Source organism: Bicyclus anynana, chromosome 4, assembly GCF_947172395.1.
Source record: "Bicyclus anynana chromosome 4, ilBicAnyn1.1, whole genome shotgun sequence".
Lineage (NCBI taxonomy): Eukaryota > Metazoa > Arthropoda > Insecta > Lepidoptera > Nymphalidae > Bicyclus > Bicyclus anynana.
Window position 1 is genome coordinate 1,777,741 of NC_069086.1, and position 12,072 is coordinate 1,789,812.

The window sequence follows — 12,072 nt, forward strand, 5'->3', positions numbered from 1 at the left end:
GTGATATTGTAGTCAAGGGCTAACTTGTAAAAAATAAAAAAAAAAAAAAAAAAAAAAAAAAAAAAAAAATAATTGATGCGTAGATAGGTACTTTTACGACTTGATACGAAAAACATTTTAAAAGTCATAATATTGTTTACAAGTGCCTACTGGTTTTAATTGACCGATTTTAACTGACTTTCAGGAGAAGATCGTATGTTCCTTTTTAAGTATTTTTTTTAAATTTAATTTTACTCTATGCAAAGTCAGACGGTTATTATTCTGCAGTACTTATTTTTGACGTGACAATGTCTTATAATTCGATAGAGCCGGCTGCTCGCTCGAAAGAAGATGATGTCATGCGTCGTTCCCTCGCTCTAGGGTTGCCAACTTTTTTTTTTACAGGAAATTAATTATATTCTATGAAGATTATTAAACAGTATTTTAGAAGACTTAAACAAACATTTTCTTTTGAAAAATGCAACCATTCTATCAGTATTTTCTTATGACGTTATCACGTTCAACTATCGTCAGTAAACCGACTTTATAGACAACCAATTCTTTTTAAATATTTTTTTTAGATTCTTTGGTATGCAGGTTTTCTCACGATGTTTTCCCTTCACCGTTAGGAGATTAGCGCCATCTTATGTCAGTAGTCAATGGACGTTTTAAAAGAAGAAGAGAAAGAATATGGAACGAAAAAGTAAAACTGTCAGAAAATATTGGATGAAAGGCCTCATGGCATAAAACTTACCGCGTTTCCATCCAGTTTATTATTAATAACTAGCGGACGCCCGCGACTTTGTCCGCGTGAAACTCGATGTAAACTTTCACCTACGAACTACGCTACCCTACCCCTACCCTACCACTACCCTACCTCTACCCTACCCTACCATACTCCTACCCTACCCCTACCCTACCCCTAAACCTACCCCTGCCCTACTCCTACCCACCCTACCCTACGTAAATTACGTATAACCGTACGTAAATTATGCCTAAAGTTTACTTTTAATTACCCCACCCCTGCCCTACCCCTACCCCGTTTTCTAATTATTATTAATATGAACTTTATCCAATAACAATAAAGCTCAAATTTACTAAGTTTTAGTTAGAAAACATTTGTATGGAAAAAAGAAAAGGGCTATTTTTATGGTTTTTCCGGCAATTATTCGAATTTATCTCGCCGTAAAAACCATCCTAGAACTTCAACGAACATTTTAAAAAAAGAATTGGCCAAATTGGTCCCGGCGTTGTTGAGTTATGCGCTTACCAACGTATTTTGCGATTCATTTTTATATTATAGATTAATTGTTATAGTTTAATAATTTTGTGATCGCATTAAAGTGATTATTTTGCTATTTATTGGCAATATTATTTCCAAGATTTCACCATAGCTGACCCATACCTATTCAGTCCTTCGATAGATATATATGATATATACACACACATATATATATATATAGTAGTATAGTTTATCACCAATACCCAGAGGATGGGGTTAACAAACTATCGATTCCTACGCTGTATATCGTTAATTGGCGGAAAAGCTTTACAGCTTTGCGGGCGACTTGCCGCCGCTGAAGCCTGACACAACCTGAGCCAATTTGTGAATTTGTAAACTATAAATTAAATTATATACACCCTTTCCTGGTTCACTAACACTGGTGTGAACTAAAATTATTTGTATGATACAAATTCTAACTTGCCTTGTTTTTGTGTCTTATGGTTTCAAAGGAATAGTTTTTGAACGCAGGCTCCAAAGTATACTTTGAAACTTGATACCTCATTCAGGTAGTAGTAGTCGAAAATCTGACTACTGATCTGAGCAGTAGTCAAATTTTTTTGGACCATCCTTGTCCTAGTACTGGAGCTATAAAAGTATTAGGTCTTTTCACTTTTCAGTTATCACCCAAAAAAACTTCTCTGAATCGATGTGTGTTATTGTCAAAATTGTTTTAACTCGTTTCCTTTATTCTACTCTTGTTAACGATTGATTTTCGTCAACACTTCAAGATACTCGCAATCAACGCTTACTACATGTTTTTTGCCGAAAAGCTCTTTTTCATAAAATTATCCTACTAATATTATAAACGCGAAAGTTTGTATGGATGTTTGAATGTTTGTTACTCTTTAACGCCGTTACTACTGAAGCGATTTGGCTGAAATTTGGAATTGAAATAGTGTTTCTACTCTGGGTTTTTACTCTGGATTAACACATATGCTACTTTTTATCCCGAAAAAATCCGTAGTTTCCCGAGATTTGCGAAAGCTGATGATTTTGATGATATTAATGTTTGTTACTCTTTCACGCCTCGACTATTGAACCGAATTAGCTGAAATTTGGTATTGAGTTATATTATAGCATGGATTAACACATAGGCTAGTTTTTATCCCGGAAAAATCCATGGTTTCCGATGGATTTGTGAAAAACTAAATTCCACGCAGACGAAGTTGCGGGCGTCCGATAGTAACAAATAAAAAAAAATATTAACTGAAATTAAATAGCACATAGCTCGCCCTTGAGTTTAGCAGTCCGCTAAAATAACTCTGGCACAATATTGTTCTACGAAGAAAAGCCTTAAAGTGATATTAAAATTTTCTTCTTCATAGTTCCTTTATCATTTTTTACTGGAAAAGAGTGCGATAATCCCATATCTCCTGGTGTTATAATTGTTAATGTTAAATAAAAACTCGTTTAGCACTACACTCTTTTATTGTTATTACACTGTGTACACAAGTAATTTTACTAGTAATCAATCACGTTTTATAAACTCGTATAAAAATCCTCCATTAATTTTTTACAAAATCATTTTTCCACAGACAAAAGAGAAGGTTATGTCAAAAGTTGACATAACCACAGATGTCATCACTCATCATAGATGAATCGTTTTAGACATTCCGCCCACCAAGGACTTAGTCCTTTACAAAATCTCTAAATTTAAAGTTAAACAGAATTACAAAGTTTTACAGTTTCAAATCAAGTATACATAGTCTAAAATAAGTACAGTCTAACATCAAGTATAGTTTAACATCAAGTAAAGTTTAACATCAAGTATAGTTTAGCATCAAGTATGGTTTACACGTCACATATAACATCAAGTATAGTGTATTATCTAGTACAGTATATCACATATAACATCAAGTATTGTGTAATATCTAGTATAGTATATCTCACGTATAACATCAAGTATTGTATAATATCTAGTATAGTATAGCACATATAACATCAAGTATTGTTGAGCAATACCGCCCACCGTAATAGACAATAATATGTAATGAGCAAAACCAGTCTATGTAGAACATATATTATGAATTCAATTACAGGATTAAAAGTAAAAGGAAAAATACCAAAACATATGGCATGAGAGTTTTTGTAGTATGTAAACTAAACTAGTTCTAGTACAAAGTTAATTGTTAATTTTACAACAACTGCAATATACACAATCCAGTAACTACATTTAACTTGAATGAAATAAAGAAACAAAATAAATAAAATTTATAACTAACATTACTACTACTATATGTAGACAGGTTAACCGCCCACCGTGATAATGTGAATCAAGCTAGTTAGAATGTGTTAGTACACAAAGTTTACTCACTGGACGTTTTAAATAACCTCCTTTAACTTTTATAGTTACAACTCGTGTCACATTATCAGGTCCAGGGTGTTTATTTACAACTTTGCCCAAAATCCACTTCGCAGGTGGAATATTATCATCCTTTACTACTACAATATCATCCATTTCAATTTCAGGTTTTATGGCACACCATTTATTTCGTTGATTTAAATTACTCAAAAACTCTTTTGACCATCTTTTCCAAAATAAACTAACCATTTTTTGAATCATTCTCCACCTATCTAAACCAGTAACATTTTGATCTGAGTAGTCTACATCACTGATATTTATCAAAGGTTCACCTATTAAAAAATGTCCGGGTGTCAATGGGAGAGGGTCATCCGGGTTGTCACTCAAAACTGATAAAGGTCGTGAATTTAAGCATGCCTCAATTTGTATTAGTAAAGTTGATATCTCTTCAAATGTTAAAGTACTGTCTCCAATTACTCGTTTTAAGTGAGCTTTAGCGCATTTAACACCTGCTTCCCATATCCCTCCAAAATTTGGTGCACTAGGTGGTATGAAATGCCACTTCGTTGACTCCAAAGTTAGTAACTCCTCTATTTCTCTCGGTAGATTTGATTTTGCACTGTCAAACATATCACGTAACAGGGCATCAGCACCAACAAAATTTTTCCCGTTATCACTGTGCAAATCCTGACAATGGCCACGCCGTCCCACAAATCTTTTGTATGCAGCGATGAAACCTTTAGCAGTCAAATCAGACACAACCTCTAAATGTATTGCTCGAGTTACCATGCAGACAAATAAACATATGTAGCCTTTGTAGGATTTCGCTCCTCTGCCAGGCGAAAACCTTATGTTTATTGGACCGGCGTAGTCGACTCCTGAAGTTTTGAATGGTCGACTGGGTTTCAACCGAGCTTCTGGTAGTTGACCCATCAACTGAGTGTTTGATACTTTCGAGTATCTCAAACAAACTACACAAGTTCGATAATGTTTCTTAACTAAATTACGTGCTCCAATTATCCAGTATTTCGATCGTACAAAATTCATCATCACCTGAGGGCCGCCATGGAGTGTCTTTTTGTGAGCATCTGTAACTATCAGTTGACTAAGGTGGTTCTTAGCCAACATGATAATAGGATGTTTTCTGTCAAAGTCCATGGTGGCTTGTGTTAGTCGTCCACCTACTCTTAAAATTCCATTTTTGTCTAAAAATGGACAAAGAGTATATAAAGCACTTCGTTTTGTAACACAATTTCTAGTCTTCAGCGATAGTATTTCTTCATGAAAATCCTGATCTTGAGCTTGGTTAATGCAAAGGTTTAATGTACACTGCATCTCATTTACTGTTGCAAATTTTGGATAGGATTCTCTTTGGGTAGATGGCAATCTTAGTTTTAAAAATCTTCGACATATAGATATTACTTTTAACATTCGGGTTAGGTCTGAAAATTTTGTCCATTCATATTCATTGACTGTCTTCGTCACTGTAGCAAAAACTTTTACTCTTTCTTCTTCATGTGTGTCTTCTAGTTTTATTTTTTCTATACCAATATCTCGTTTAGACAGCCACTTGGGCCCGTTCCACCAAAGTTCAAAAGTTTTTAGTTCTGTTGGTTTAAGTCCTCTAGACGCACAGTCTGCAGGATTTAGATTACTAGTTACATGATTCCATTGTTCAAAATCCATTATAGTTAGAATATGTGACACTCTATTGCTTACATAAGTAGCCCAACGATTAGCTGGTCCATTTAACCAAGCTAAAACCACTGTAGAATCAGTCCACCCATATAAATTCTCCTTAGGTATGTTCATGACTTGTGAGACTTCACTTAATAATTTTGCTGCTAAAGTTGCTCCACATAGCTCTAGCCGTGGGATTGATAACTCTTTCTCAATAGGTGCGACCTTAGTTTTAGCAGTAATAAGCTTCACATATACTTGGTTGTTGTCATCCACTACTCTCAAGTAAATAACCGCAGCATAAGCCATGCTTGAAGCATCTGAAAATGCATGTAGCTCTAGCTTGCTTCTCTTTGTGCAATTTAACCATCGTGGTATTAAAATATCTTTCATATAATTTAGCTCATGTCTATAATTTATCCATTCTGTCATTAAGTCATTGGGCAACTCATGATCCCAATCCAAACCCGCCTTCCATAACTTTTGTATGAATACTTTTGCAGTAATGACTACTGGAGCTATCCATCCAATTGGGTCATATAGTCTGGCAACATCAGATAGAACATTCCGCTTAGTGAAGGGTTGATGAGTTTCTTCAAGATTCACCACATATTCAAAATTATCTGTTAGTCTGTTCCAACGTATGCCCAAGACTTTCATCATATTGTCAACTTTAATTGTTAAAGATTGTTCAGTATTTAACTCTTCCTTTTCTATATAGTTTAAAAACTCTTTACAATTGCTGCTCCATTTTTGAAGCTGGAAACCGCCAGATTTCATTAGTTTACTCATCTCGTTGTAAATTTGTAAAGCTTCTTCCTCTGTTTCACATCCCGTCATTAAATCATCTACGTAGTAATCTCTCTTCGTTATTTCTGCTGCTAGTGGATATGAATCTTTTTCTAGTTCTGCTAACTTTTGCAGAGTTTTTACTGCAAGGTAGGGTGCACAAGCAGTACCAAAAGTTAATGTTAGCAGTTTGTAGTGTTTAATTGGTAATTTTGAATTAGCTCTCCACATAATTCTCTGAAAGTCTGTATCTTCCTCATGAACAAGTACTTGCCGATACATCTTCACCAGATCAGCAACAATGCCTATGGGATGTTGACGCCACCGTAGTAGCAGATGACGCAAATCTTGTTGGATTTTAGGACCCACTAGTAGGTCATCATTCAGTGACACGTTATTAGTCCCTTTGCTCGATGCATTGAATACGACTCTTACTTTGGTTGTCTCTTTGTCTTCTCTGACCACGGCATGATGAGGCAGATAAACAGATGTAATCTTATCTTTCTCTTCTTCAGTGACTTCTCTCATGTGGTTTAACGATGTATATTCTTCTAACACTTTGTTGTATTCAATAGCTAATGTGGGATTCTTGTTTAGTCTTCTCTCTAAAGCATGCAGTTTTCTCGTTGCAATGTCACATGAGTATCCATACTGACATTGGGGATCCATATTTTTGAATGGTAGTCTCACAATAAATCTTCCATCTTCTCGCCTTCTTGTAGTTTCTTCATATTTCTCTTCACATAGTTGCTCTTCTCTAGTTAATTTTCTCTCAATAGTATTAGGCTCGTTCTCTATTTCCCAGAATTTTTTCAGTAACTCGTCCTCGTTCACTTGTGCATGTAATGTTATAACCTTTCCAGTGTTTTGACATTGTGCTACCCTTCCAGACAAAATCCAACCAAATAATGTGTTTTGTGCTATTAAGTTTCCATGAGGACTCTTCTTTACACCACTCAGCAATATTTCTCCGTAAACATCTGCTCCAAGTAAAACATCAACCTTTCCGGGCAATGCAAATCTAGGATCAGCAAGAGGTAAGTTTTTCAGCTCCAGCCAATCAGGGACAACTACTTCGCGCGACGGTAATAACGAGGTAAGTGATTTTAAAACATAAGCATTAATAGTTATATTATTTTCAGGTTTGTGATGTGATTTTATCTCCATAGCAACAGCATATTTGACACTCAGTTGACCGTCTCCCAAACCAGACACCTTACCATTTACAATAGTACGCTTAAGACCTAGTAATTGTACAGTTTCCTCACTTACAAATGAGGCTTGAGAGCCTTGGTCTAGCAACGCTCTAATAATGTAAGAACCGTTCTTAGAACTAGCTTTAACAACAGCAGTAGCTAATAACACATTATAAGTTTTCAAATCTCCTCTGGAAAAATTAGCCACTACAGTGCTCTCGTTCATTGATGAAGTTGTTCTATTACTAGATTGTTCTCCCCGTGTTTCATTCTGTCTCATTCTAAAAGCTTCTTTATCTACATTCTCAAAATGAAGAGTTGTATGGTGTTTACGGCCACATCGACGGCATGATGTCTTCTGAGCACATCTAAAAACAGGGTGTGTAGGGGCAAGACAATTGAAGCATAACTTCTTACTTTGTGCTATTTTCTGCCTTTCCACCACAGGTTGTCTCTTAAACTCAGTACAATAATAAATGTAGTGTGGACCATTGCACATTGCACATGTTGGTTCAGGTGAACTCTTGTTCTGATTTATTGCAGAATGAAATGTTTTACTTCTTACTTCTTGTTGTTGTATTTTTAATCTAGTTGTATTATTGGACTGTTTTCCTGTGTTGACCATTTCTAGACTTCTAAATCTAGTTTCTAGAAATTTTTCTAGTTGAGTCCATTTGGGTAATTCATCGGCTATACTCATGTCACTTTCCCATAGTCGGTGAGATTCATTGTCTAATCTCGATACAACCAGATGAATAATTATAGCATCCCACTGATCGGTTTTAATGTCAACATTGTTTAATGCCTTTAAGCACGATGTTGTTGTATCCAATAAGTTTTTAATTGCAGTTGCAGATTCAACTTGTATTGATTTTTGCCCAAATAATGTTTTCATAATAGCATTACAGTTGTACCTTTTGTTACTGTAGCGTTTGGTCAAAAGTTCCCATGCTTCTATGTAGTTTGCGGCTGTAGTTTGGAAGTTTCTCAATAACATCTCAGGTTCTCCTGTTAAATTTGATTTTAAGTAATGGAGCTTTTGTACATCTGTCAATGTTACATTTTCATGGATTAGCGACACAAACATATCAAAGAAGGTTTGCCACTCAGTGTAATGACCTGAAAATTTTGGAAGTTCAATCCTAGGTAACTTTATGTCTGAACTGTAGCTGCTAGTGATTGATTTCTCATGATTGCACGCTTTGTGATTGGGGGCGTTAACCAGTGCAATGTGATCCATAAGCACAGCTTTGTATAACAAGAATGATTCCTGAAAACTATCCTGTAAATCGTCCTTAAAGTAAGATGACTGTACTAATTGCTCCGCAGTAACTTTTGCACATATCTCCAAATGTGTTTGATTAAATATTTGTTCTAATTTATTTAAAGCTTCCAATCTAGATGTCAAATATGTGTGTTTAGACCTTATCTCTTGATTAGATTTTCTAAAATTGCGTTCTGCCTTTTTTAACTGTTCAAACAATTCCTGTTGTCCTTTAATTAAACTTGCCAACTCCATTTTGTTTAGGTAATAAACTTTTTCAAAGTATTGACATATACTACTATGATATTTGTGAATAGTTCAACTGCACTGACAAGTATTTCAAAATAGGCAGGTAATAGTAGTAAATGCAGGCCTAAAGTTCAAGTTAAAAGTCTATATTTATACACACTTTGTTTCAAAAGTTCAATGAAATGTTCACGTTTTTTGTAGGTTATGTGTCACAGTAAAATAAATGTCCAAACTATTTAGCGTTCTAGAATGTTCAGAAATATTAATCTTCTTATTGTTTAATAAAAATAATTCGAACTTACTACAGTTATAGTCCACTGAAATGAAGTTTTAGAACACAATTTCTAAAGTTCGACGTAATGTTCACACGTTTTCTATACGCGATCCTTTTCAAAATCAAGATGTCGAACTTTTCAAAGACTTTATTGTAGTTAAAAGATTTCCAAACATACTTTTTCTCCCGGGTTTCGGCACCATGTTATAAATGTTAATGTTAAATAAAAACTCGTTTAGCACTACACTCTTTTATTGTTATTACACTGTGTACACAAGTAATTTTACTAGTAATCAATCACGTTTTATAAACTCGTATAAAAATCCTCCATTAATTTTTTACAAAATCATTTTTCCACAGACAAAAGAGAAGGTTATGTCAAAAGTTGACATAACCACAGATGTCATCACTCATCATAGATGAATCGTTTTAGACACCTGGAACTTGGATATTTTCTCTAAGCGTGCCTGATGGACAATTGATCCCCCCGTATTATAAGAAAGCTTGCCTTTTATTTTCCCGAATTATCCCTGAATTTTCCTCAAAGCTTCTCTTGGAGAATTCTTTTAAACTTTTATAAAAAAATATTAATTAACGGAAAATCTTTTGATTGAAATTTTTCCCTTGAAACGGTTGAATATTTATGTTTTTATGAAAGTGCTGTGACCGATTTTATAGTCACGTGGTAGTACAGAGATAATCATAATTTGTTTTCAACATTGAACGTTTTACATCATCATCGATATTGTTGTGTGTTGAAAGTTTTAGTTTTAATTTGTGTAAGTTTTAGTGGGAATATTATTTAATTAACTTGTGCTAGTAGTTGTAGCGTCTGGTACAGCTAAGGGTGACCACTGATCACTAAATCTATATTTTATTCTAATTATAATTTCTCTGTTTACTATAGCATGGATATCTTTTCTTAAATCAGGTCTAATTCAATCAACTTTACCCACCGACCAACAAAATACAACCAACAACTATTTGACTCGACTAAAATTAATAATGACCCGATTTTCACAAGGAAAGACTCAAACGAAATAAAAAATAACATACATATTTGGTGAGCATATACGACCATACCTACTTATAGTATACATATATGAACGTATTAAAATTGTTTGTAATAAGCTTATCTGAGTATGTGACAAAATTTTCATTAATTACAATGGTGGTGTTTAAACCTTACCTCTGTTGTTGAAATTACACTAATAAAGCAACTCTAAACAGTTCAACCTTTGTTAACCCGTCGCTTATTACCGGCACAATAGGTCTTAGCAACTGAAGTAGTTTGGGGCAGAACACCATTATTAACCCATAAATCCTGTCTGACACTCGAATCTATCAGAGTACGAGGTGATTTGGGGTGATTTATTCAATTTCGCTTCAGTGAAAGGGTTGTCAATATCAGTGAACCATCATTATGATAACGGTAAAGTTTGAGGTCAAAAGTACCGTTCATTATTTTACACTGATCAATTTGTATTATGAAATATTATTTTAAAGTACGTGTTCGTGTGTAGATTTTATAATCTATACTAATATTATAAATCTGAAGAGTTTGTTTGTTTGAACGCGCTAATCTCAGAAACTTCTGATCCGATTTGAAAGATGCTTTCAGTGTTAGATAGCCCATTTATCGAGGAATGTTATAGCTTATATTTTATCTCCATATTCCTACAAGAACGGCGGCGTTAACTGTTGCTTTTATAAAATGAAAAATGTATCTTTTGAGAAATAATTATATTAACTTATAAATGAAGGGTCTTAACCTAGTAATAAATTGCTGACGTTACAGTTAAACCTTACGAGTATACATTGGGTAATGAAATACCTCCCAACTAATTTATTTATAGCCTCAATAGCTCAACGGTAAAAGTGGTCTTACTTATCACCGAGTGGTGGTTCGACTCCCACCCCCGTTGTTATATGGTTGGTTGGTACAGTATTTCCCGACTAATTGGAGGGAAATGGGAATATTGGTTATATTTAAAAAAATATGACAAATATTTTTTTTTTAATATTTATTATAGTTTAAAGAACATACTGGTATAAAATTAAATAATTAATAAATTTAACTTTCCTCTATAGTTTTATTTTTTATTTGAATAACTTAATTTCTAAAACTTTTTCTCTGGACCTTTGTATACCCTTTCTTACTTCCTACTTTTAAACTTCGACTACTTAACTTCCTACTTTAAGAAAACGGAATAGGTACTTAAACATAATTATTTTCAATCGAAGTTAACTGGCTGTTGACAAATCACGTCTAAGCCGTATCCGGGTAAGGGATGGTGGTGATTTACTCATTTTGCCACCCTGAAATGGTTGACCTTCAGAGAGACCTACCGCTAATATTTAAGGGATTAAACTCTCATTACATGAGAGTTAAGACATCCGAAGAATAATCGATTGTCAAATCGACTACTGCATGGAAAATGCATCAATCCGCCATTATTACCCATAATAATGTTGCATTTCTTGGGAGAAAATTATTTTGAAAGAATTAAAGTAAACTCGTAGATTTTTATAATCCAAAATAATATTGTCTTTTATTTCCGCCCGGCTACAATCACTGATCAATGGTTCCATACAATTTTGGACCATCTCCTTTACTTTAATTAACTTACCACCATTAAATTAAATTATAACTTGACGTATCAAAAGTGCTTGTAAACTAAGCCTAATTGAAATAAATGAATTTTGAATTTTAAACAAAGAGCTAATTCTACTGATTAATACTATTACATTGAAAAAAGGTCCAATTTCCGGCAAAGTTATGGAGTTCGCAAAACAAGAACGCCAGTTCAAAGAAGTTTATCTATTCACATTATAAGTTGTTTTCACTCCCACTTGGGCGTGATTGAATAAATCTTCGCAAATAGCGACTGTCAGTCGAGATTTGTCGCTCGGAGGTCGAGTTCTACCTAAAATTGCTTTAGTTCAACCCATTGTCCCAGCGATCGGCGAAGGGTTAACAGGCCCATCCGACTTAATTACAGATTTCTTATTACGAGACTAGTTCCCTTGTTGATTGTGTAAGGCACTCTTAGT

The 12,072-nt window shown here is 34.3% G+C and overlaps 2 protein-coding genes across 3 annotated transcripts in view; one reads left to right on the plus strand and one right to left on the minus strand.

Annotated features, from left to right (window-relative positions):
* The window catches only part of LOC112054701 (neuroligin-4, Y-linked-like), a 111,985-nt gene that overhangs the window by 6,448 nt on the left and 93,465 nt on the right, over window positions 1-12,072 (plus strand). The window lies entirely within an intron of this gene.
* On the minus strand, window positions 1,529-7,931 carry LOC112053985 (uncharacterized). Its single transcript, XM_052891553.1, has 3 exons — window positions 7,797-7,931; window positions 5,070-7,250; window positions 1,529-1,573 (listed from the first exon to the last, which is right to left on the minus strand). Exons 1-3 carry the CDS (start codon window positions 7,929-7,931, stop codon window positions 1,529-1,531), a joined length of 2,361 nt encoding a protein of 786 aa, XP_052747513.1.

What these genes read in the sequence shown, in the direction of transcription:
- LOC112053985 (XM_052891553.1), bottom strand. Translation starts at nt 7,931, where the DNA reads ATGAGTATAGCCGATGAATTACCCAAATGGACTCAACTAGAAAAATTT. An exon ending in TAAAAATACAACAACAAGAA is followed by an intron (nt 7,251 to 7,796) that starts GTAAGAAGTAAA and finishes GTAAATGGTAAG; the next exon opens with GTGTCTGGTTTGGGAGACGG. An exon ending in ACACACATGAAGAAGAAAGA is followed by an intron (nt 1,574 to 5,069) that starts GTAAAAGTTTTT and finishes AAATTGGCTCAG; the next exon opens with GTTGTGTCAGGCTTCAGCGG.